The sequence below is a fragment of the Microtus pennsylvanicus genome, chromosome 6, assembly GCF_037038515.1.
Source record: "Microtus pennsylvanicus isolate mMicPen1 chromosome 6, mMicPen1.hap1, whole genome shotgun sequence".
NCBI lineage: Eukaryota > Metazoa > Chordata > Mammalia > Rodentia > Cricetidae > Microtus > Microtus pennsylvanicus.
The window spans coordinates 126,539,347-126,566,898 of record NC_134584.1 but is presented as its reverse complement, the minus strand read 5'-3'; the positions used below and the strand labels follow the sequence as shown (position 1 = coordinate 126,566,898).

The window sequence follows — 27,552 nt, the reverse complement described above, 5'->3', positions numbered from 1 at the left end:
TCTTAAAATGTGACATAATTAAATTTTCCTGATTAATCTACTCATTAAATTTATTTCAGACACAATAAACAGTACACTAGAATATTATCAAGACAGAATGCCAGGCTGTCAGATGACACCCTGAAGAAGCCGTATCTACCCTTTCCCCCATTACTGAAGTTCCAGTTATTAATCTTGCCTGACTGACCTTCTGCTTTTCTAACATTTTATTCTGAGCTGGGGGAGAGATTGTCAGACTGGCCAAGCTCACATTCTCAGCTCTGAGGCTGAAGAGCTGGCATGCATGCTTAGATAACCCTTCCCTGATATTCTTTCCTTTACCCGACATTTCCCAAGGAAAAATCACAGATGTCTGCACCTTTGCTGTTTCTTTTTCAAAGCCACCTCAGGGAAATTAATGCCCCAAGCTATTCCCTAACGCCAACTATGTCTTTTTCCCAATGCAGCTCTGTTCCTGCAATCCCCTTCAAGGTGTCTCATCATGGGGGAGGCGCAAGGCCTTTTGCCTCCTTGAAGAAGGGAGTGAAACGAACTCCTTCCCTGCTCTTGCTTCCAGGGAGATTCAAGCTGCAGCCACAGCAAGAACACAACAGAAGACTCACTCAGCTACTCAAGGTGCAGCTATTATCCTATGCTCTCTGGCTCAGCTCTGTTATGATGTCCTGTATTTTCCAGTAGAGAACTTAAAAGAAAGAAACAAAAGCTAGTGATGAACTTTGCAAAGGCCCGGGAACAGGTCAAGTTCTTTCAGGAGAACATCAGCAGAGCTGGCAAATATATTAACCATGTTTTCCTGAGCTCACATAAGGAGGAGAGGAGAGGGAAGGAATGAGGGTGAGGAGGGGGGAGGAGGGAAGAGGAAGGGAGGGGAGAGAATAGGAAGGAGCGGGGCGGGGGAGGAGAGGAGACCTGGGGTGGTTTACTTGGTTAAGATCACTATAAAAGTGCTAATGCAAAAATGCCAGTTCTTAGCAACTCCAACCTAATGCGTCAGGTGACAGGTGGAGGATGGGTAGACGGATGTGCAGTGAAACAAGCTTTGCTCGAGAGCACGCTTTTCTACCAAGCATGCAGGCTAAAAGAACGGGGCAGGGGTGGATGAGGAAACAGTATCAAATGCTTTCTTTTACTGTCACAGAGGGGGAAATTATTTGGAGCACATTCACAGTCTCCGGGCCCTGACAGAAGCAGCTCCAAGCCTAGCATACTGAGTGCTACAACATGAGAGAGGAAAGCTGGGGCTGTGGAGATGGCTCTGTGGAGGGAGTGCCTGCTGCATAGGCACGAGGACCGAGTTTGAGATTCCCAGCATGCAGCCTAGGCACTGAACAGGCAGACAAGCTGACTGTCATGCTCTACATCACTGACTGTCAATAGAATTAGGTGGACAGCACAGAGGAAAACACGGCTGTGTTGACTAGGTTGACGTCAACCTGACCCAAGCCAGAGACACTGGAGAGGAGGGAAGCTAAGATCTGGCTGTAGGTACATCTGCAGGGCACTTTCCTCATTAGTGATTTACATGGGAGAACCCAGCCCATTGTGGATGGGGCCATCCCTGCGCTGGTGGTCCTGGGCTCTATAAAAAAAAGCAGGTTTCTGTCCTGTCTGAGTTCCTGTCCTGACTGCTTTTGACGATGAAGAGTGATGTGGAAGTATACAGGAAATAAACCCTTTCCTCTCCAAGTTGCTTTTGGTCACGGTGTTTCCATCATAGCAATAGAAACCCTGACAAGGACACCAACCTCTGGCTTCTCCATGCATGCCCACAGGGAGCATACCCCAAAACATATGAAATACATGCAGATACTCCCAAAGCAAGAGAAAATAAAACCTCCAACAGGTCTTCTCTAGTTCCCAAGCACACTGCATGTTAATTTTTGTATCTAATTGTCAGCATCAACTCAGGAATTTGCTTAAATCGTATTTATCCAATAATCGGGCCCAGCCCTGAGCTGCACTCACCAGTCGGCTGAGTCACTGATGGCAGCCTTGGCCCACGTGCCGGCCTCCGTCATGATGAAGCCCACATCATCATGGGAGCTGGAAGAGGACTGGTCGGAGAGGTGAGGAGGAAGCACAGGCAGCCTGTCATCTTCGATCATGACGGTGTCATCGTGTGGCATGTTCACCGTGGGGGACAGCTGACATTTACCTGACCAGTGAAAAGGAGAAATTCTGGACGTCAGTACAGGGACCAAGCCTGGTAATTGCAAAATTTTGCTACATTAAAAACAAAAACACAAAAAACCAAACAAGTCTTGACACGCCCTCTCAACCTGATGGAATAATGAGAATTTAGTTTATTTCTCATAAAGCATTGTCAAACACAAACCTCAGGTCCACATGACCGCTTCTGCAACAGGGTCACACAGCATGTGGTAGGGCATGTGACTTGTCTGGTTTTAAGTATCCCAAAGACAGAGATGAGCCCCCAAAATGTCTTAATGTGAACATGACTGATACACAGCTTCTTAGGAGTGAGCGTCCTCTGGGAAGTTTTGCCAGCAAATCTGAAGGGAAACCCCACAATCTTAAAGTGATCGGTCTATCCACTCATTCAACTCCCACAGGGCGGGCAAGCACTAGGTGACGTCATCTCTGTAATTAGTGCGTCATATCCTAATGTGAGGGGGAAAGTACCTACGGAACAGGGTAGCTTCAGTGTGGCTGGTGTGCGTCACATCCTAATGTGAGGGGGAAAGTACCTACGGAACAGGGTAGCTTCAGTGTGGCTGGTGTGTGTCACATCCCAATGTGAGGGGGAAAGTACCTACGGAACAGGGTAGCTTCAGTGTGGGTAATGTGCCAATTGTGTCCACCTGGGTGATGATGGGCAGGGTGGGTAGGATTATTGAGAAGGTCACCAAAAGTTAGCTGAGCGGGATTTGGCGTGGCAGCTGTGACTTTTTTACTAGACGGAATGATGGCATTTCTCCCAGAAAGTGGCAACAAAATTAAACCGTGATGAATTCAGGTGCCACTTGGCAAAGCCAGGGAGAATGGCTTTGAAATGAGAGTGGCCTGGAAGTGAACAGTTTAACATAGATCCAGATGTGGTCGGCCTCGAGGCTCTGAGGCCTACCCTGGGAGGAGGGGACATCAAATGAGGTTACTCGGTCTGGAAAGGCTCCACGGATCTCTGTCGTCTGTCTAGTCCCTTGCAGACAAATGTGTTGAGGTTCGTAGTTCAGAATGGCATCCACACATCACAGCCTTCCTGGGACAAAGCTGTGTTTCCAGTCCCTGAGTCCCTAAAGGCAATGCTGGGGTTCAAATGGCATCCTTATCCCAAATCACCTACAATTCCAGCAACTTCTTTCCAAAATCTGCGCCATTTGTTTTCTGAACACGGATACACTCACAACAGCTTGGTTCAGATGCACACCTTGTAAGAAGATAGACTCACAGGGCAGCCACCATAGGACACGGCACATGGAAGTGTGTTCCCAAGCAAGCAAGGAACCATGATAATCTGCCTCCTTACTCGCAGGATGGCAGAAAACACTCCCTGTGAGTCTAATGTCCAAATTTGCTCAGTCAATTGTGCTGGGACACCAAATATTCTGCACTCACTGCTGTTTTATGCAACGTGCTCTTGCCCATCAAAATAGAGTTTTCAAAATAGTTGAACCAACAGGTGTTAGCATTTTAGTATTAGTCTTAGAGCTAGCTTTAAAACGGAGGATACATCAGTGTATCAGGAATGCACTGATAAACTGGAAAGGTGAGTCTGAAGCACAATACATCTTTCTCGGCCTGTTTCAGTGAAAAATAAAACGGAAAGAAAACTCTTTACGTTGTTGTCTGTCTTCAGTCCTTACAAAGAAACTTGCCAGAAATTACAAAGGCATCATTATTTAGCATCAAGGGGTCTGTTGACAGAAACATGCACGTTCACTAAAACCCCAGCTCAACACACCAGTTAGGAAAACTTCCTCTCTCTCTCTCAAACCGCCAGGTTCTTTCCACTCAAGCTGTAGGATATTAGAGTAGAAACCTGCTCAGCAAAATGTCACTTGTAGATCAGGTATAAATTGCATCCCCGTCGGCAAAGAAATGTATTTTTTTAAGACATAGTTTGTCTCCAAAATGACCATATTGAATTCATAAAGCAAGGGTTCCTTCCCCTGACTAGAAAGGCATATGCCATGTTATTAAACACCAAGTTCTCATGCAGTAAGAATTTAACCAAGAAAATATCACACAGTAATCATATTGCATAACTTTTAACATGAAACATGCAACCCCTTGCATTGGCATGTATATTCTCAGTGAAAGCATGAGAACTATAGAACACTGACTGGAGTGGACAATCCTCTTTTTAATGTGTGTGAGACATTGTTTTATGTTGAAATATATGTGAGATATTAACATAATCTCATAATCTATCTCTCTCCCCCTCTCTGTCACACACACACACACACACACACACACACATACACACACAGACAGACACATTCTCCTCTTCTTAGCTTGCATGTGAGGAGATCCAGGATCTGGTCCCAGAAACCAGCAGAGGTACCAGACATATCCAGTTCAAAGCTACATGTTCCACCGAGACACAGCGGGACCTTTTAAATAACCTCTGTTGGCCTTCGACACATCACAGGCAAGACTCTGAATCATGATTCAATGTGGCTTCCGTTTTTCAGCTGCTAAATTCCTTCCACCCCAATATTTCATCAACTATTTACAGACTGCAAAATGAACATTCAGGATCTGATAGAGTGAAGCAATAACATACAAGATGATTGTTTACTAGACATTTATTCATTGATGAATTTACATGGGACGGAACATCCATGATATCAGGAATAAAAGAAATGAAAACTGTCAGCAGTAAGACTCATGAAACCAACATCAGTGTCTCAGCTTTAGATGTCAAACTGTTAACAAAATGAAAATAGTCTAAACATAATTATTTAAACTCACCACAGAAGTAGGAATATAGAAACCACCGAGATAAACAATAAAATGAAATAAAATTTTAGCTCAAAATATAAACTGCTTTAAACAAAACTATCCAGATAAAAACTTAAAAAATGATGCTCTATGCTCCCAAACATGACTCTGTGATGCATTTTATGAAGTAAACATGTTTGTAAACTATGCCTACTATTCCACTGCTGAATAGCTGGAAAGGTCTTCCAAGGCTTGTCAAAGGAGAACTCCTAAGTAGGATGACTAAGGGATATGTCTGGGCCTGATCTGCTATTGTTCACCCATCTATCTACCTATGCTCATTCACTTACTTACCTATTTTTGTAGTGCTGGGAGCAGGGCATTGTACAGGCTAGACAAATGCTATTAGCTACACCCGCAGTCCTTAGAAGTTGCCTTCTAATACAAATTAGGAGCCGTGTTCTGCTAACATCAATGACAGTGGGAATCCAGTCAAAATATGACTGGGCAAATTCTGGACTTTGGTCACATTTCTGAGTGATCTATCCAAAGAGCCGGAGATACATCAGCTGTCACTAAAGAGGAAGCCACCACCCAGAAAACCACACATTCAAACTGTGGTTCACAGCGGGAGCCAGGGGATTGGCTGTGGAGACACTTGATGACTTTCAGTCAAGGTGGTGCCACTAAAACCTACCATAAGATCTTGGCACTCCCCAAGAAGGCTACGTTTACGAAGAGGAAATAGCCGAAATCAAAAAACAAAACAAAATCAACATGGTGTTTTGGGACACATTTCTTTTATCAGCTAAGTGAGCTAGGCGGTGTGACTGAGGACATCTGACATCTTTCCAATTACAAATGATGTTTCTTTTGAGGTGTACAGTTTAGAAGTCTCTCTCCTGGGATGTATACCCATTCAAAAATGATCACAGACCTTAAAACTTCCTTCGCTTGCACATACGAATATTCTCTGTGAAAACCTGCCCTGCTCACATAAAATTAACCACTTCTTTGTGTTATCATCAAGAATTTTAGCACCTCCCTTTCTACCATGGGAAACCCGGGTCTAGACAGAAGTGAGACGGAAGACCCAGCAGAGAGTCATGAAGTGGTCAGGCAGGACCTGGCTGAGAAATGTCTTAGCACCTGACAGCACAAATCAGCAGGCTGCAGGGAGCACAGCACGCTGATAGTGGGTATTGTTTCACCTCCAGTGGCAAAGTAGCATCCTTTGCAAGATTCCTAATCTCAGTGCTAACTTCACCAGTAGCATGCAATCCTTAAGGTCAATAATACTAGAATAAGGATAATAATAAGAATAAAAAAGCGTAAATCTGAAGTTTGAAAACAGCAAGATAAATTGAATTAAGCTTATATATTTCTCTAGGAAAAGCCTCATGGGACCCCTAGTTTCCAGTACAGTATATAAAACATCTCTTAAGGACAGGGACAAACGAAGTCATTGAGAAGCCCTGGATCAACTCTATTGTCCCTTCCCCAAAAATGAATTCTACTGTAAAAACTTGACCTACTAAGTATGGTATCATCCCCCAGCCCCTATGTCCCAGGACTATGCAGAGCAGCACCAAGCATAGCAGGAGGGACTAGTCTGCAAGGGGAGTTGTCTTAAGTATGAGGGGTCATTACATACCCAGCGGAGAGAGGGGAAACACTGCCGACCCGGTTACCCGCTGAAAAAGACTAACCCATCAAAGCTAACAAAACCGGGTGACAGAACATGGAAAAGATGACGTACTCCACAACCCATGTCACCCATTTCAACAAGTCACTAGGTGAAAAATCAGGGTGGGGGCTGGTATGTGTTTGAGTGCTAGGTTTCCGCCTTCCTCTGAAGAACCAGGGAGTGGAGGCAGGATGCAGGTTACAGGAGCTGCTGTGTCAATGGGCTGATCAGTATGGCAAATCCTATGTTCCTATAATAAAGGGGAGATTACAGCGTATCACTTTGTATGCACAAAGATCCAGGGACACATGCACACATTCTTTCTCAGGGGGTCTGAAATTCTGTCCACAGGTAAGAATCCAGCTATCGAGCAAAGCCAAGACAGCATGGTTAACCCAGCAGCAGTGACAGACTACCAAACTGGAAGGAACTGGAAACAATGCCTTTTACACCTAAGCAGGGCTCAAACCATAAGCGAGGATTGCCTCCCTGGTTTCTCTCATGCCAGGTATGTATGATTAGAAAAATATTGGTAGAACACATCCCAGATCTCTTTGACCAAGGTGAGAAACTGAGAATTTAGCAATTTCTCCAAAGCTCAATGAGGAGGGAGAAAAATGACAGAAAATTGCACTAATCATACGGATCTGCATATATTGTTTCTCTACAGTGCTCCTTAGAAAACTCCTTGACTAGAGAGACTGTTCCTCATGCTGATCTAGATATATTGTTTCTCTACAGTTCTCCGTAGAAAACTCCTTGACTAGAGAGACTGTTCCTCATGCTGATCTAGATATATTGTTTCTCTATAGTTCTCCGTAGAATGTAGAAAACTCTTTAACGAGAGAGGCTGTTCCTCATGCGGATCTGCACATATTGTTTCTCTACAGTGCTCCGTAGAAAACTCCTTGACTAGAGAGGCTGTTCCTTAACCCACCACGTCTACTGTTAACACCATACCTTGCCAACCCCAACCAATTAACCACACTGTTTCTATGATCCATCCCAATGGAAACATGTATTTGTATTAGATCAGTATTGAATATACTCAAAAAAATGCAACTAAATTTAGAGTTTTGCTTTAGAGAGTTGCAACATAAATCATTAAGTGTCAAGAAAACTTTTTATATTTTAAATTGAAAGTTGTCTCAATTTAACGCCAAATGAGCAGTTCTGTAAATCCAGCCCCTCCAGGGTCTATTAGGACAGGGCTGAGCTACAGCAAGAAGGGAACTTATAATGACTGCACCGACTGGGACCCAGAAGGTAGCATCGGGCGGATCAAACAAAGGCACAGAAGACGAGCTATGGATTTAAAGAATAAAGCAGGATGCTTGTTCTTGGTGTTTTTAAAGACATGTCTCACTATGTTGCCCTGGTTGGCTAGAACTCTCTATGTAGGACCAAGTGACCTCAAGTTTGGGGATCTGCCTCTGCCTTCCACCCCTGTGCTGAGATTAAAGTTATGAGCTAGCATATCTGGCAAGACTAATCCTTTGATACAGCAGAAATGTGACAATAATGAATATTTCATGTAAACATGTATTTTTTATCTGTGGCCCAGCAGTGCAACTGAGTGACAACTTTTAGATCTCTAAAGTTGGCGTGTGTACATGTGCATGTGTGCCTGCATGCATTAGTGTGTGTGTGCACATGCATGTGTGTGTGAGTGGGTGTGTGTGTGTAGGTGCCCATGTATGTCATTCTTAGGCACTGTTTCTCAGGAGCTGTCCACTGTTTTGAGACAGAGTCTCTCCTTGGGACTGGAAGACTGCCCATTAGGCTATGCTGGCCAGTGAACTCCAGTCCTCTGGTCTCATGTCTCAGCCCCGGGACTACAAACATGGGCCACCACACCTAGCTTTTTCATTTGGGTTCTGGAGATTGAAAATAGATTCTTAATGGTCATACAGCAAGGATTTTAGCAACTGAGCTGCCTCGTTGGGCCTTGCCATTTGTTAGAACACAGCTTTTCTTGCTATCCTCAACAAGCCAAGGGTAATTTTATTATTGGAAACACTTCTTCCATATCCTTTTTCTTTCTTTCCTCATCATCAAGCTGGGGGCTGAAGCTTATTTAGCCATTCAGTTCATGCAGACACTCCTCACATTCATGTCTCCTGCGTGACCATAATGAACCCGTTCCCTTCTCTCTCGGAAATGCGGGCCTCCTTTCCATGAATATTGCATTAATCCCTCTCCATGAACCAGGATGAGCGCACACGGGAGATGAGATGAAAGAGGAGAGAGCGTTACCTGACTCACCCATTATCCTGCTGAGGGCTGCATTCCTGGTGGGCGATTCCTCCAGCCCCTCAATCCCACTGTAGAGGGAGTGTGAGATCCTGCGCTCCCGGTCATCCAGCTCTGTCTCGATGGGCAGCTCAGGGGCCGCAGGGCTCCCAGGAGACCGAAGCTACGGAGAAAGAGACAGGGGAACGTGAATCTTGGAGGCTGGTTAGCAGCATGGGGCCGTTATAACAACTTTCTAAGGCTGGCATCCTACCAGGCCTCAAATGAACTAGAACTTTTCAACCTACACCAAAATAATTTGTTCTGTCAGCTTGGCCTAATGACCAACTTTCCATGGTACTTTATCCAACACCTCCTATGAAGCCCTGTCAGATTTCAACCACAGGAGAAAAAAATATGTACATTAAAATAAAAAAAAATTTTAAAGTTCACCTTATTGCTTTTTTTTTTCAATTTGACTGTAAGCATGTACTGAGGTCAAGACAAGTTATTGTTTAATTTAAAACTCCCGCCACCTGTCACTCTGTGGAAGGCAGGCCTTGTCAGAGAAGACGCTAGGATTGGTTAGTTGTATGCCTAAGAGACAGAAGCACGTTTGCCTCCTCCATGCATCAACTTAGGCATCGTAAGCTACACATTGCATCTATGTTCTGCAGAAATCAAGACTCGTATAACTGCAAGACATCGCTAAGTCTAAGGCAATGGCTGAGAAACACTTCAAGCATGCACAGAGGTGTATGAAAGTAAGACCCAGACACTTTTTGCATGTGTGTGCATAGGGTGCGTATCATATATATAGGTTTCAAATGTGTACTGGCTCATGTGTTCTAGAACTCATGCAAGTGGAGGCTTGTGGTTGACCTTGGGTATCTTCATAATCCTCTTCACTCAACCTGGAGCTTATTCTGGGGACCCCCTACCTGTACCTCAAAAGTTGTAATGGGCAGCAACCATGCCTGCCTACCTTGAGGTAGGTTCTAGGGGTACAAATTACGACATTAATACTTAAATACATCATCTACTGAATCACCCCCCCCCCAGCTTAGGACCAAGTATTTTGATGAAACACACAATGATATGAACATTAAGCAAATTCGTACAATCTACTAAGTAAAAAGAAGCAAGTCAGGAGCTGGGAATGGGGCTCAGTTCCTATGGTGTTTTGTTTAGCCTCTGAGACCTTGGGCTCAATGCCAGCACTGAATAAACTGAACACAGTAGCTCACACTGTAACCCTAGCCCTTGAGGCAGGTAGTTCAGAAGTTCAAGGTCATCCTCTGCTACAGAATTAGTTAGAAGCCAGCCTGGAGATTAAGTTTCAAAAGATTAAAAAAGGAAAAAAACAAGTTTGTCTTTTAGGAAACAGTCAATCTCTATGGCATGGATTGAAAGAGTTATGTCATCATCCTTACCAGAGATGCATCCTACAAGGCATCTTTGCCATAGAAACAGCCAGAAGATGATGTCCTTTGCAAGAAGGACTTAAACACTGTCCTTGGTGAAGGGTCAGGCACCACAGGAACCATGAGGACCCATGTGAACTAGCTCCCTGGGGTGCAGCTGCTGGCAGAGAGCCAGGCAGTAAGGGCCTGAGACACAGGGACTTCAGCCAAGCAGAGAGACTACACCATTCTATCAGCTATGGTGGTGTGCTGCCTTCCACAGAACAGATCACTACTTCTCCTTAGAAAGTATCCGGAGTTTGGATAGTGAGACAGTTAATGAAGTCCACACTGTAGGTTTACTGCTCCCAGTATGAGAAGCACCGGAGAGGTGGAACCCATTAAAGGGTCAACACAATGACAACTGGAGCCACCGAGCTACAGGAGAATAATAAATTTGCAGTGTGGCGAACAAGATTAATAAGGTTTAAACTGTGAAATCAGGGTTTGCTTTACTAGTGTTCCCTTGGAACTATGAATTACGGTGGACAGCCTCATTAAAAAGTAGACATTTAAGGTCTCTGATATAAAGATATACTCTGATATAAAAGAATACTGTTGAAAGAACTATGATACCTCAATTCTAAGATCCATTGGGAAAGCAAAAATAAAAACAAAACCAGTACTCTGTATTCTAAAGACATGTGTGCTATCTGAAAACTGAACAGTTAGACCTGGTGGGCAGCTCTGTAGTGGAGTGCTGGCCTAGCATGCCCTGGGCCCTAGACTCCATAAGAAACACAGAAAAAATGGAGTAACAAAACCAAAGCCTTGTTAATTTTAAATGACAATATACATTAAGGACATTTGCCATGTAAATCTCTAGAAACAAGTTCCATTTGCTACAGGATATTATGATGATAAAATTATCAGTAGACAAAAAAAGGTCTTTGCATTTGCTTTCAAAAATAAATTTAGCTCAAGTATACAATTCTGCAATTTTCTGTTGAAAAAAAAAACCCTTTATAAACATTCTTTATTTAAAAAAATTAAGTATGCCAAGGGAATATTTTAAGATTATATTAAGTAAAATAAAATTCCATTAAAAAAGAATGGGCAGGTTTTGTAGAGAAAATCACTTAAGATGCTTGTTCCTAAGGAATACACATGTAAACATTCTCCCCTCAACCAAGTCTAATTTACATATGAAAAGACAGAGCTAAATGATGCCATCAATAGTCTACTATATAAATATTTAACAGAACCTCGAATGCCTTTTAATTTATCCAGTTTTACTGTGGTTTCCTAGGTTTTTTTCTCTTTCTTTCTTTCTTTCTTTCTTTCTTTTTTTTTTTTGAGACAGAGCCTCACTAAGCAGTTCTAGCTAACTGGGAACTCACTGTGTAGAGGTCAAGCTGGCCTCAAAGGCACTGAGATCTGACTGTCTCTGTACCTCCTGAGTACTGGGGCCACACTAGCAATTTCTCCACGTTTCTTTTTGTTTTTGTTTGTTTGTATGCTTGTTTATACTTTGTTTTCAGGATGGGGTATTGTTTGTATTTTCAAGACAGGGTTTCTCTGTGTTGCCCTGACTACCCTAGAACTTCCTGTGTAGACCAGCCTGGCCCTGAACTCAAAAGATCCGCCTGCCTCTGCTTCCTGTGAGCTGGGATCACAGGTATGCACCGTCACACCAGGCTAATCTATCCAGTTTTAAGAGAAGGGATTTGAAAAGTTTGTTTTCTTTTTTATTTAATGCAGGAAAACAAATATCGAAGGGTGTCAGGTGGTCCGCTGGCCATGCGGAAGATGAAGAGCATTCCCCACTAGCCCAAACCTTGCCAGCCTTTACCGCTAGCACCTTACTAAAATTAATAAAAATTAAATACAAATAAGATACAATTTTTGAAATTAATAAAACTGGAAAAACGAGTGTGAGCACAGCTGAGCCTCTCGGGCTGCTCCATCTGTTCAAACAGCAGAAATCTGCATTCTCATCCACCTGGGCCAAGGGCTGAACTGGGACCCCGTCCACTGGTCTGCAGGACAGACTGTCAATCAACCGAGCAAAGAACAGCAGCTTTTCCAGCACAGGGCCCATGCTGCAAGACGTAAAACATCCCATTTGTTGACTCATTGACCAAGAATTTATTTCTCTCTGTGGTCACAATGCAAAGGAACTAACAGGCAAGGTCAGTAATAACGGCCCCTACGAACCATTATCACGCTTTTATTTGTAAGTATGTAAGTTGGGAATAATACAAAAAACTGCATAACAATTCTGAAAAAGATATTCAGATGATATGTTGCTTTTATAAACAGCAGTGACATCTTTTAAATAATAATCAGCTGGATATTATCTAATGATTATGCTGTTAAATATTTGAAATACTTTCTTCTTATGAAAAAAACTCTTTTTTTTTTAATAAGGATAATAATACAAATTGGGGTGTGTGTTTGTAAAATCTTGTCTTTTAGCGTGCCAAATGAAGCTTTTCCCATAAAGACAATGAACCGCTGACACCCACCACCTCTGCCTGGAATATAGAAAAGCCAGTTCAGAAACAGCCCTAACCTCCCCTCCCCCACTAACTGGAAGATCTTATTATCTGAAATTTCACCTTATGGGCACATCCATTTCTACGGCATCACCACTATTTACCAGGAAGCAGATACTGGTTAAATGACTAGCTGAAGAAAAGCGGATGGTCCGATTCTCCCGAAAATGGCGCACTTGGTTATATGGCAGTGGTCTTTAATGCTTGGTTCAACATGGCATGACAGTGGACCTAGATTATAGGTTCAAGGGGGTCAGGAAACCTGAAGAGAATTATAAACAGGTATGCTTCCGATCTGAGGGGGAGGTTTTTGGCTTTTAAAATTTTTTTGACATTAAAAACTAATTACGTAATTTTCCTCTTCCTCTTTTCTCCCTCCCACCCCTCAGAAATTTATGAGCTTTAAAAACTGTGCTTACTTGAGCAGCCCTGACATCATGGACATATGCGTACATTACATGGACTGAGCGGGTTGTATCAATGCATTTCAGAATAAGCACAGTTTTTATAAGACCCTGTCAACAGGCAGGCAGTCTACACAGCGAGGCTCTAGAAATAGGAAGGGGCTTCCCAGGGCCTTGTGGGTGCTAGGGAAGCACTTGAGGGAAGGGTGGTGAGGAGAGAGCTCCGTGGATAAAGAGTTCGCTGCACAAACCTGAGGACCTAAGTTCAGAGCCTCAGCACTTGTGTAAAAACACGTTTACTTGTCTGTAAACACTAGTGCTGGGGAGTAGGGCCAGGAGAGACAGGTCCCAGGCAGACCTTAGGGACTCACAGGCCAGCCAGGCCAGCCAAATCTGCAAACTATGTATATAAAATAACAGAAATAAGTTAAAAAAAAAAGGCGAGTGTTCTATATGCACACACACACACACACACACACACACACACAGCATCCCACAACACACGAAGAAAGGAGCTATGAGGCCTAATAGAGAAGCTTCCTTTTACAGATTCTCATCTTCAAGCCTTGAGCTTCATGAAGAGTAGGTGAGACACCATGCTGTGATCTCAGACGAGATTTCCATACCTACAAGGGTATGCAAAAGCACATTACTGTAGACTGAGGCTCATTCACGCCAGCAAGAGGGCCTATGAGCATGTTCATATTTACTGTATAATTTACACAATCCCTCCCGGGGACTCAGAAACTTTGTATGAAGGGATAGAAATGCCACACCAGCAAAAGCACACGTGTGGTCCACTGGGGACACAATTACACAGCTCCTCCAGCTGTGTAATTCGTTAGATAAATCCTCTCAGTACAGATAGCTTCCCCGTCACCCTATGTAGAAAGCTCAGCACATATGACAAGATATATACTACATATATATAAAAGTGTGTTATAAGCTTACTGTGTTCTATGGAACAGTAAGAACCAAGCACGTAGGAAATGGCAGCACAGGGAAGCAGAGTCAGCTGTGTCGACGGCAGTCGCTCCCACACTGAAATCCTCTTCATTCATATAAATTCAAATGCAGAAGCAAATGTGACAGAGATATTTCAGCGGGAATTCTAGACTTACATCTTTCATAGGGCAAAATGGAATAAATCAGTGCCTTTATCAAAACATGCTCAAGCTGGTGCAGGATTGCCTTCCTCTTGGGGAATCATAGTCCTACAGAATAAATAGCCTGCTTTGTCATTCCTGATTGCAAAAATCTTCCATGACATTCCATAGTGTGTGCATGCATGTGTGAATGAGGTTGTGCATGTGTGTTTGTTTGTGTGTGAGCTCTTTGCTTTATTTGAGTCAGAATCTTTGACTAACCCTGGAGCCCAGCGAATCACATAGATAGATGACCAGCGAGTTCCAGAACCCACAGATTCTTTTATCTCTCTGTTCCCTTCCCCAGTGCTGAGAAGTAGACTCAGTCTGTATGTTCCCCAGTGCTGAGAACAAGACTCTGGTCCTCACACTTGTGAAGCAGCATCTTCCCACCGTGTTATCCTCTTAGGCTTCAGATCTTGATTTAAGGAGGTCAAGGAGATAATCTACTTGTGAAGACACACTGTTGTGCACCCAGCATCCAACACATTTGGTAACATCCAGTAGATGCTCAATATACATCTGTCAATTGACTACTGCCCTTGGGAATTGGAATGAACTCATGTCTCTAAAGGAGCTATCTAATATAGGCACATGCATTGTACATCATCCTGAGAACTTAGTACCCTGCACATTTAAAATAAAAATAGCACACAATGACTTGACAACAAAATAACTACCATTCAAGGCATGGACGGTTGAGATGCAGGTCAGTGAGAGCAGATGCCCAGCAAGTGGGAGATCCTGGGTCTACCCAGCACCACTAATGAAGAATGAGGAATCGTCCTGCAAGGCTACAGAACCTCTGAGTCTGGCTCAATACACTCAGCAAATACAAACAATGCAAGCAAGTGTTGGTTTGAGAAAGAATGCCCTCCATAGCTTTATATATTTGAAGCTTAGTCACCAGGAAGTGCTGCCATTTGAAAGGATTAGAAGGATTAGGAGCTGTGGCCCTGTCAAAAGAAATGTGTCACTAGGGGTAAACTCTGAGGTTTTGAAAACCCATGCCAGGCCCAGACTCTCTCTGCCTACAGATCAGGATGTAGCTCTCACCTCCTTCTCCAGAACGATGCCTGGAAAGGCAGATGTCATGCTCCCTGCTGTGGTGACAATGGACTAAGCCTCTGAAACTGTTATCAAGTCCCTAATTAAATGCTTTCTCTTATGAAGGGTTGCCTTGGTCATGATGTCTCTCTACAGCAATAGGACCGTGACCAAGACAAAGCATAAGTCAATGTTCTTATTGAGGATAGTTCCTTCTACCTGATAGTCCTGCTCTCCAGAGACACTCGCTTTACAAAATATGAGTGTAATGTAGGCCCTAATAAGTGACCATGATGTTGCTTTAAGATGAAGAACACAAGCCATTTATTTTTTAATGTATTTTTCTGATTGTTTCCATGGGTATGGTGTACACGCCTTTGTGAGCATGGGTGCAAGAGGGCCATCGTATGGATGTAGTTCTGAGGGCCTGTGGTCCTTGCCATCTAACTTGCTTGATAGAAGGTCCCGCTCAATGCCTGCGACTGCACATACTAAGCTACCTAGCCTACAAGCTTCCAGAGTCTTCTGTCTCTGTTTCCATCTCAACAACTGAGCCCTGGGATTCTAGGAACATGCTGCTTTGCCCAACTTCTAGTATCTATGACTCTACAGTAATTTAGTTTCTGTTGAATGTGGGAACTGGAGCACAGGGAGAATACAAACAAACAACCTTACATTTTCAATACGTTCCTTTTTAGAAATCGGCCCATTATCTATGGATGCTACACCATTGAAAATCCAGTCCGTGGCTTGTTAGTATTTATAAATGGATCTATGTATCATTTATTTTTAACTTACCAATGATCTGCTCTGTGAGAAAATTCCTTTCCTTTCACTTACGAAAGTCAAGGCACAAACCTTTCTAAACAGGATGCCCTGGCCCTGCAGTCCCTGCTAATCCCATTCATGGGCATTTGATTTTGTCATTGGCAACAAACCCTGGGTGATGGGCATGGTGCGGGCAGCTCTGTATGCCTGCCACACATTCTGTAGTTGAGATCTATTAGAAAATGGTACTTTCAAAAGAATCAGCTCCACAGAGGGAAGAGAGAGCAGCTATCTCCCTCTCATCTCCAGGGGATGAAGGTTCTTTACTGGCTACCCCAAAAGAACATGGATAAAAGCAGGTCCTCTCCACTATAGGATTAGACAGAGGCATCCACTACACATAAGAGCAAACAGCTCTTTCCTGCTGGGTCTCTCACTCCATGGAGAGACCCAGCAAGGCTACTGTGGGTCCTGTTTCCCATATAACATTCAGCTAGCTACAGGGAGCTCTGAGACATTATCTTGTGAGTAGTACAGGAATAGCCATTTAAGTTTGGAAAAACTTTGACCACATAAACAATGAAACAAGTGAGTCTGGAGCTCAGAACCCAGAGCACTTGACAAGCATGTGTGAAGCCCTGGGTTTGGTTCCCTGCATTGCATGAGCAATGCAGACTTTTAACTGCAGCCCAGGAGAAGTGGAAGCAGGAAGATCAGAAGTTTAAAGTCATCTTCCATAGAAAGTTCAGACTATGCTGGGTGACAGGAGACGACGTTTGAAAAACATTAATCATCTACGAACATGCCCACACAATGCCAGCAAGCCACAGAGATACGGGACAGCTTTTCTAGGCGACACCCCGGTTCACCTCATTGCCTTTGCTGATCCGCCTGGCCACGATGAGCTGGATCATGCCGCGCTTATTGCCCTCGGTGGACATGGACCTCCGCAGAGTCTCCATGGCTTCCTGGTTGGCTTTGCCCAGCAGCGACTCTCCATTTACAGCTATCAGCTGGTCATTCACTCTCAGCCTTCCATCCTGGGAGGAAAGCAAGCAACGTGAGGATTGCTGAAGAGCTTGCAAAAGAGATTGCTCTTCCCTAAGTTTACATCATTAAAACAAAAAAGGAAAAAATATCTGGGGGCTTTAAACACAATGCAAGTAGCTGTTGTAGCCTCTATTTTAGTCTTTTAGGCATTCCTGAGTTGTTAATGAAATTGAAATGCTAATTCTATGAACACAGAGTGATCACCACGCGTGTGCTTTCAGAAACACCCATCAAGTTGATTTACAAGGAAGATCCATGAAGATGGGGGCAACTGTAGGAAAGTGCTATCTACCGTAGGTTAGAAGGAGCCAATAACAAACCAGTGGGGGGAACAAAAAAAAGAGCCTTCCCCCCAACCCAGGACCCATGCTAAGCCTCTGCACAAATCCTACTGAACAAAGAAGACTGAATTGTGGGTCATGTGAGATTAGGATGAGGAGTTGGAATGAAGGACTCTATCCCCAAACAATATATCATTACGTCCGTTTCCTTGGTGTTGGGTCCAGGCAGGGGGTCTATATGGAAAGAAACCATCACTAACAGAACACGTGTAGAAATCAGAAAGGTGGCAGTGAGAAAGCCTGGCAGCAGGTGCGGACTGAATCAGGCTGAGCAGAGCTTACTTTGGATGCAGCTCCGCCATTAATAATGGACTTCACGAAGATTCCCAGATCTGCGTGGTTCTCTTTGGAACGGTTCCCTTTGACGCTGACTCCAAGTCCCGCAGATCCTGAGTCATTAAGGGGGACTTCAAAGGTCAGAAACTCCCTGGTCCCATCAGGAGTAAGAACAACCTCCTCATCCTCCGGTTTCTGAAAGGGGAAAGAATCACACAGAGTATTAAACTAGGAATGCCTCTTTCAGCCACCACACCACAGACCTCTGGCCAACACCAGCAGATTATCGCTACCCCACAACAGGATCTGATGGTGGTAGAGCTGTCCTCCAAGATCACATCCGACCCTTACTGTGAGCACCTTCAGGTTCTACTTACATCAATGTTGCAATTAATTCTAAGAAACACAGGAATAATACAGAAGGGATATGTAGACCCCTAGAGTCTAGGACTAATATGTAAAGTCTTTCTTCTGTCACATATTATAAAATAAAAGAGAAACACAGAAAAATATAGAAGTTAAGATAAACCAGAATTTTCCTTAAGCATCAATTTTGGAGTGGACCCCAGTGAGGCCTGCAACGTAGACCTTCTCCTTCCCCAACTTTGAAATACTCGTCCAACATCCACTCAGCCATTTGAAACGCATCCTCAATTACAGTCAATGACAGCATGATGAACTTACACTAAACGGACAGCAATTCTTGATTGCTCATAAACCTGGGCTATTATAGAGGATGGAAACACGATGGATTTCTTTATTTCTCTTTGTTCCCTGCCCAATTTTTGAAAAGTTATAAGGCAAAATAAAAAATGATAAAATAATTTAAAAGAGGAGAGAATTTGTGACTTTCCCAAATGTATTCTTGATTTCTTAAATTAATATTTTAGAAGAACAGTAGTTAACCGTAATTTAAAAAAGAATAATATAAAACAATGTGCTATATTAAGACCTTAAAATCCAAAATGTTACCTGTAAAGCAATATTTCTAATTTGCTGACATTCAGTGTTATGTGTGTGTGTGTGTATTGTATATGCGCACACGCACACAGACGCATGTGCATCTGTCACTGATGATAAAGCAGGGGCCTTCTGAAAGGCAATCTGGAAGCCGTATGATGCTGGTCTATACGCCTAGCCACACAGAGTATATCTTAGAAACATATCAAAGAATAGCCTGACAGTGAGCAAGGAGGAGGAGGTTTTCAGTGACATCAAATCACAACCTTTTTAGAACATAAAAAGTATGCAGTAAAAAATGAAAAATAAATGTTTGAAAGACACGGCCTATGTAAATATTTACCACTAAATTGAACTTATCAACTCATTGAAAACACTTTATAATATTCCCAGAGAATAACTACAATTCAATACAACAAAACCAACAAACTGGAGACAAACCAAGATCAAATAACTGCATCAAAATATTAAATATTTCACACCTTTATTATACAGAAACATCTTTATAATCGTGTGATGCTCTATAAATACGAATGTTCATTTCATTTTTCATTGCTTTATCTGTATCAAAACAATTAAAACACTAAGTAATTATTCTGCGAATGACTATTATAGACTTAATATAAGTATAAAGCTATACCATCTGGAGGCTCAGAGCAGCTCAAATCAAGAGCATTAGCCTCGCAAGCACACGCAAGGACCCAGGTTCATCCCAGCACTACAGACAACCAAAGCAATAATACTTAGAAGAACATACCACATGGGTAGATCCCAATATTTAAAAGAAAAAAAGTTGCATCAGTAACTCCAAGCCACACCACTGTCCCTTTGTATCTGGAATTCGGAAACAATTAAGAGATATAATGGATTTTGTTGACCCGTAATTCTATCACCCAGAATACTACATTTGAGGGGCCATGGAAGCCGTAACTTCTCAAGCTTCTGTGAAGACAAAGGAATCACAGCTGTATCTGGTGAGCACAAGGACCCACGCTTACTGTTCCTTCCCTCAAATCAAGGGATCTGAATTTCACTGACTGATATAGACCTTCAGTTTGGTGTGTCACTGTTTACTGATTTCAACATTTCCATAATGTTTTTACAAAGGCTTAAAACTCTCATTTCTTTCCTACTTGAAAAATCAAGACAAGAAGCTGAGCAAATTCATGAAGAAAAGGGCTAATCAAGGTGGGCTCGCTTCCCCACTGACTATGAAAACTGCCAGGGGCGGCAGGGTGGGGGTGGGGCTGTCTCTTACAGTCCTATCAAACCCTGAGACTTTATTATCATTAAGAACATTGAAGGGAGACACGGTGAGCTTCGTTAGCATTTCATCATTAACCCACTTGGCTCTTGAACAAGACTGAAATTAACACCAGCTTTTAGAAATCAGTTTTTGGCAATGAGTTTTAAAAGTTTGCTCTTCAAAGACCATTTGAGAAGTGACATTATAAAATCTCCACAAGGCTGAGCTTTGCACAGGCATCTCCGTGTTCTGGCTGATTCTAGGGTATTTCCACCTTCTTGCTGAAGTTGTGCCTGTTCAACCAATGGATTCGACTACCCGCTTCAGAAACAAATGCTAACACGGTCTCCAGCATGCTCACAACGTTCGTGCTGCTCAATCCCTCAAGTACACTGAACAATGAGTATTACTGGTGTGTGTGTGTGTGTGTGTGTGTGTGTGTGTGTGTGTGTGTGTGTGTGTGTAACTGAAACAACTTTCTCATTAAACTACATTGGGTATCTCTGCTGTGTGTCTGTCTGTCTATCTGTCGGTCTATAGAGCATGAACAAGTTACCCATCAAACTTGACTGAAGTTCTTCCCTGCCAACTTCTCCACTGGCAATTTTGACTTTTAATGCCCAGAGAACAAAGGGCATTTTGCCAGCATATTAGAAACAGGCCCTACCTAATCGGTCCCATGAAAGCTATCTAGTTTCCTGGTACTCTCAGAGAAACAGAAAGGTATCTCCCATGACCAGTGAGGGAGAAAAACAGTCAAGAGCCTTCCTCATGTCCTAGTGATTTTTCTTCTGTCTACGACAGTCCCAGCAGCTCTACGACCCTGGCTGTCTACAAGGGACTGTGAAAAACACTGAACCCTAAGCTATCTCCCTTTCCTGAAGAAAGGGAGAAGACAAATCTCTGGGCCTTGGTAGAGAAAAATGAGTAAAATATTGTAAGGGAAAATGTAAACATAGAGCACCATGAGATGGGAGAATCACTCAGCAACTGCGCATGCTACACTCCAGGGACAAGGTTCTCACATAGGAGGCTACCTATGTATAGTATGCATGTTCCTGGTAGATTACTAATGAAGGACACATACCTCCACATCAAATTCAAAAGAGAGGTGAGCTAGTCAATCACTAAGAAAGAACAGAGCAATAGGTAAGCCCTGGTCTCCAAACTTCAATTTAAAAGAAAGGGGAAGAAGAAGGAGGAGGAGAGAAAGAGAGAGAGAGAGAGAGAGAGAGAGAGAGAGAGAGAGAGAGAGAGAGAGAGAGAGAGAGAAAGGAAGGAAGGAGAGGAAGAGGAAGAGGAAGAGGAAGAAGAAGAAGAAGAAGAAGAAGAAGAAGAAGAAGAAGAAGAAGAAGAAGAAGAAGAAGAAGAAGAAGAAGAAGAAGAAGATGATGATGATGATGATGATTGGGAATTACCGAGTATTAAAGGCATCCTTCAGAACAATGAAGAAATTTGGCAATGTGCTGATCTGGATGTGTTTGTGCTGGGCATAGTGGGGCACACCTAGAACCTTAGAACCCAGGAGGCTGAGTCTAAAGGACCCTGAGGTCAGGGTAAACCTACTAGAGAGGCTGTCTTTAAACAGCAGATAACAGGAGAGAAGGAAGGGAGAAAAGGATGGAGAGGGGAGGGAGGGGGGAATGTTCTGGAATAATGGTGAATGCATACACAATCAGCACTCAGAAGACAATTGCAGAGCCTCTAAGTTCATTGTGTATTATGTTAAAACTGAGTATGGCCATGCGCAGAGATCCGCAGGGACGCTGACTGCCTTTATCACAACCGCCCCACACAGACTGACAAGAAACTAATAAGTAGATTATTACTTAAAGTATCTTTATAAAGCATTTAGGGAGATAAAAGTATTTTTATGATGGGGAATTCAAGTTTGTGGAAATTAAGTCTTTCCTAACTTGTAGTACTTTGTCCATCAAGGCCTTGACAGTATCTTTTGTAAATTGATTAATTTCTGTTACGTATCAACCAGAAGCATCACAGGGGAGGGCTTGATGCCAGTCTTGGGAGAAGGACCACCGCTCACTGTCTACAGCACAGGCATATGGGACAGGACACAGGTTAGCTATATGGAAACTGGAGATTATGAGCAAATACATCAATATCATGACAGTAAGGCCACAGAGCTGCAGGTGATTATCACTTCCTTCTGCCTGGCTGAACTACTCTGAGAACATTTTTTAAAGGGCACATCATTTTGAGACTATATCATAACTTGGGTTTTTCTGATTTTTCTTTGGATATTTTTCTGGGAAGATACTAGAAGTTAATAACCATTATTATTACTTTAATTTTTTGTTTGGTAACAATAATGGTTCTCAGAGTAGTTTTTCAAAAAGGTAAAACCAAGATACAATGAAGAAATAATCCAAAAGAAGATGACAGATGCATGACAACTGCATGCCATGCCACACCATGGCCTGACTCGGACTGTAGCCGAGAGGTCCTGTCTTACTTATTGCTCATTTATTTTATAACAACTGTGAGTAGTTAGGAAATCAATGGAGCTTATTGGTTTGATCCTGAGAGTTTCTTATTGCATAAGAAAATGTCCTTGCATTGAGATATTTAGGAGTAAAGCAGAATCACATAAATAATTTTCTGATAGTTCAGGAAAATGTAACAGAGAGAATATTGTGAAGACTATGTGAGGGGAAGAGGGTGAAAATTATCTTGAATATAGTAAAATGCTAACAACGGAGAAGGTAGGTGAATAGAACTTCCTGGAATTCTGCCAGTAAAGAAAAAATTACATAAAGTGATTGATCTATTCAGACTAGCATTGCAACGTTCTAAGTCTACATTAAAGCATACAGAGTTCAGCAGAAAATAACGTTAAAATTAAAAATGTACATATTACAAAGCGACCGAGTATATCGCTACACTGCAAAGATGATGACCGACAACAAGGAATGAAAATATTTCAAGGAAAGTCTGTCGAAAACATTAAGCAGTCATTTTCGCAGGAAAGGAATGTCAACTCAATTCCTTAGTGAGTCAGCTCTGTTTGCATTTCCAACACCTTTACATTCTGCAAAGACTGGATAAAATCAGTGTGGGCAGACGAAGGATTTAATCACATTATGCTTCAGAGAAACCAAGGAAGTCAGTAAGATCCAAAGCCACAGAGAAATGTCACTCATCCTTCAGCCGTGCTGCAAATCCTTCGTTCAGTATTTATATTGCAAATGCTTCAGGATCTGGCTATAGCTATGGATAATACCAATAATAAGGAAGATGAAAATAAATATGTACACATCAAGATGTATGAGAACATAAATGTCCCCTGACTCACTGTGGAATTACACCTAGATGAACCCACTCTAGGCTGAAATACTGCAAACCTACAATGCATTTAGCAAACCCAATGTACCCAACGCCATAGCTAACCCTTCAGGACACTTTTATTAGCTGACTATTGGGTAAACTACCTACCACAAAGATTATTATCAAATAAAGCATTCAAGATCCTAGTCATTTATTGATTTCTCGTGGAAACTGAGACAAGAGGGTGGATGTTATATGTATACTTCATAGTCTCAAAGTTAAACACTTTTTTGACACTCTGTAAGTTGGGGCCTGCCCATGTGTCACACTTTATATCATAGGCGTTTTTGTTTTTGTTTTTGTTGTTGTTGTTGTTGTTTTTATTCAAAGTAAATCAAATGCTCCACGCTATCTTTTGGTCAAGATTTTCGAGGACTTTTGAGGTTTAAATTGATGACCAACTAGGACTTACAGGGAGAGAAGGGAAAAGGGGGTCAGCCTTTTAAAGGGGGATGACCGGCTGTGGGTTCAGCTCTGTGATAGACTGCTCAGCATTTGCATGGGGTCAAGCCCAGCACTAAGTAAATATCAGGTCCTTGTTCTAAATGCTACACAAACCACAGTTCATTATCAATTTGAAATGCCATCTTCAGACACAAACATACATATGTGTATATATACATATGTCCATATACATGTGCAAAATGTATGTTTCCAGAACTGTTCCTCAGTGTTAGGTGGCCTGCTTGCCTGTGCTTTGGCAATCCCTACAGGTCCAAGTTACAGAGTTTTCCACTATCTTTGCCACAGTGACTGTCCTTTCAAACAGAATGATCTCCTCGTCTGTCCTCTCCCACCTACATCCTCCGTGTGTACCACCACTGCAGGTTTTCACTGGCCGTCATGGCTGAGTTGTTCTACCATCAAGAACTCAAGGCTGTGGCTCTTCCTAACCTGTGCCCATGGGTGTGGCCATATTCTTGATGCTGCTTCCAGATTCTGCTCTAATTTTATTTGCCATCCAGTTTTTAAAACGACGAAATATTGGAAAGTAGCATTCTATTTATTGAAGTTGCTTGCTTATGTACCTATATTTTTTTTAAAAAAAAATCAACTGTGAATTATATTACTTATCTGATGATTTTGGTTTACCTATTTGGTTAGAAATTTTGGAATCAGATAGGAACAGTAATGTTACATTGTTAATACTGTTTTGTTATTTTTTTTTTCAGAGACAGGGTCTCTATATAGCCCTGGCTATCCTAGATCTCACTATGTAGATTAAGATGACCTCAACTTCACAGAGTACAACCAACACCAGCCGGTCAGGTGGTGGAATTACCTGAGATTGGGAATGCTTTTATTCTGCATGACTTGCTATGCAAAGATCCTGACTATGAACTGACTATCATCTGTCACTATGGAATCCCCTCTCTTCCACCAGGTCGCACATCCACACAGAGACCAACACAACACCTACTACAGACAGTGTGCTATTTGGTGCAAGCCAGACTGCACCCTCCCCTTCATTCTCAGAGTGAATCAGGGTTAGTCTTCTAAAACAGACTAGGCTGAGCTGTGTCTGCGTTTGAACCTGAGCCAAGAACACCTGACTGGCTCCCTCCCTTTATTATGACAACTACACTTATCCTATTTATCACCTGGTCTCTCCAGACTATACTTTATATTATACTCCCTCCTCACTGCATCATACGGAGAAGTAGCAAAAAAAATCAAACATCTCCCATTTTATGTTTGTTTGATAAATCCCTGTTCCAGGCCCCTCCCCTAATATGGAGTAAATAAAAGTTATTTGGTGAAGAGAAGGGACAAAGGTTATCATACTGGATTAGCAAGTGGGCTCTTTATTTTAGGAATATCTCTCAAGACAGGTTTCTTACCGTTTCTTTTGGAATCTGCATCTGGCCTGATTCAGTGTTCTAGAAGAATTAAAGAAAAACATCGTTAAGATTTTCATCATCAAGGTCCAAGGGACACAATATTTTATTAAAGAAGATTAGGTTGTTTTAAAAGCCATAAAGTAAGCCAGGAAGTGGTGGCGCACACCTTTTAATTCCAGCAATCCGGAGGCAGAGGCAGAGGCAGGTGGATCTCGGAGTTTGAGGTCAGCCTGGTCTACAGAGTGAGTTCGAGGACAACCAGGGCTACCCTGTAATAATAATAATATCCATAACTGTGCGTGGAGGGTCACTGTAAGACAGCTGACGCATGATTGTCCTCCAGACTGTGTCCGGTCTTAGAGATTTCAGCAGTGAGTTCTTCTAGATACATGTTTCCACCGGCTCATGCACAGGAAAAGAAACCTCACAAACTGTGTTTCTAAACATGCCGCTATCTCTAAACGTGTTGGCCAGTCTCCATCACCAAACCTCAGTCTTAAAGTACAGGGCCATTTGACAGCTCTGTGAATAAAAGTCGTCAGTCCTGTAGTGGGAAACACAACTTGATACTTGAGTGTGTTCCGCAGGGAACAAATGGAATTCTTCCCACATAATATAGAACATGAAAGGCTGGTATTTAGTTTATTTAATTTTTAACGAAAGACAAACACCAATTTAGAAGTATTTAGATTAAGAGCCACAGAACTGAAACAGAGACACCCCAACCAGAGAGAGCTGTAGTAATCAGAGTTAGGAATTATTTTTAAACACTCCCTTTGACTTTTCAGAACGTTATTATTTTAAGTCTCAAAAAAAGCAGCTGCAGCAGGCATAACAGACTGACAGCCTACTGGCCCTGCCCTTAATGAAAAGCTCACAAGCAATAAATTAAACAACCAAGGGGGAGGGGGAACAAGAGCAGCAGACGGGAGAAACAGAAGCCTGGGAGATCTGAATTGGCCCAGAAGAACCTGCATAACCTCAGGCTGGCGCTTGCTCCCCTGGGAGACGGCTGAAGAGCTGTACTGCAGCTTGGCACCTTGGGAAAGCCAACAGGCAGCCTGAGAGTGCCAGGCAGAGAGGGAGCTGCCTGCCTGCCCAGGAGAGGCTGGTGCTTTGCTGAGGGCTCATTTGCAATCGAATAGAGACATCCCAGATTTAGGATCAGGTGGCATCTTAAACACGAAATTGGAGTAAGAGTAGAGGAAATGGAAAAGCTGAATTTAAATTGAGAAATAATGCATTAAACATTTGTTAACTATGACGAAGTTTTCATAATTTATTCAAAATAAATCTAAAACACAAGTGTTCGCCTCTCACCCCATCACAGTCTTAAAACTCCCCATAAAACCATGGAAGACTTCCAGGTCTGTGTGTAACCCAAGGGATTGGATATCCATGACTGAAATTCAGCTCTATTTTAATAACTATTTAAATAAATAATTTCTATAGAGAATGCATCAACTATGATGTATCGCACTTGCATAACTTAGGAAAATCGGATCTATATGACAGATTTATGAACTATAGGCCTGAACCTTGTCACTTGTCATGGCTACACAAAGCTAGCAGCTAGCTGAAGGAGATGTCAAACATTCTGAGATGGCTCAGGCCAAATCTGCTTTGGAATATTTAAGATGCTAACTTGTGTTTGAGCCAAAACAACCTCCTAAGCACACAAAAAGATAAAGATCATGCTTCTAAATGAGTCAATTTTATATATAAATATATATAATTTGCATGTAAATAATAAAAATAACTCCTTTTCAAAAGAGTATTCAGAAGTACATTTACTCTCTACATCTTACTCCAACCAATACCATTTCACTATCCCTGCCTAATGGATGTCAGTATAGAGGGCAAAGGTGAGCTATAAACAATGTCATTGGTTATGTTTTTCCACAAAAAAAAAATCACTTATGCTGTGATTGTGACGGCTTTCCTCTTACATCTTTTTTCATTTTCATAACAATAATTTTGATAGTTTTCCTAGCCACCAAACAGGAAGTACCATTAACTTTGCGCAGCTGTATTTACTACAAAAATCTGAAAGCTGAGAATTTGTCACATGAGAGGAAGAGGTGGCAGTATTTCAATGATAGCCCTTAAGGTGACAGTTATGAAAGAATGGACATCTTGTGGTTCAATCAGTTAGCTGGGAGTGTACAGTGGCAAACCCAGGCGTCTTGAAACCCTCCTTACAAGCTGCTTAGTAAACATGCATTCGCTCATAGTTGAGGCATCTATCGCTAAGACTGGCATAGTTAAGAACATCTACACTGAGAGTCAATAAAAACTATATAGGCCCTTCTCAGGACAAGGCTCCATAAACACTCGCCAGTGA

At 42.4% G+C, this 27,552-nt stretch overlaps 1 protein-coding gene across 21 annotated transcripts in view; it reads right to left on the bottom strand.

Annotated features, from left to right (window-relative positions):
• The window catches only part of Pard3 (par-3 family cell polarity regulator), a 509,597-nt gene that overhangs the window by 179,052 nt on the left and 302,993 nt on the right, over window positions 1-27,552 (bottom strand). For 10 of the 21 annotated variants that reach the window (XM_075977730.1, XM_075977728.1, XM_075977722.1 and 7 more), the window contains 5 exons: window positions 25,209-25,247; window positions 17,823-18,011; window positions 17,019-17,189; window positions 8,849-9,008; window positions 1,966-2,155 (listed from right to left, as the gene is read on the bottom strand). In XM_075977730.1, the coding sequence (XP_075833845.1) occupies window positions 1,966-2,155; window positions 8,849-9,008; window positions 17,019-17,189; window positions 17,823-18,011; window positions 25,209-25,247 (749 nt within the window). Of the gene's footprint in view, window positions 1-1,965; window positions 2,156-4,751; window positions 6,843-8,848; window positions 9,009-17,018; window positions 17,190-17,822; window positions 18,012-25,208; window positions 25,248-27,552 lie in introns of those variants that run through there. The other 11 variants (XM_075977731.1, XM_075977732.1, XM_075977736.1 and 8 more) reach the window with 3 other exon arrangements.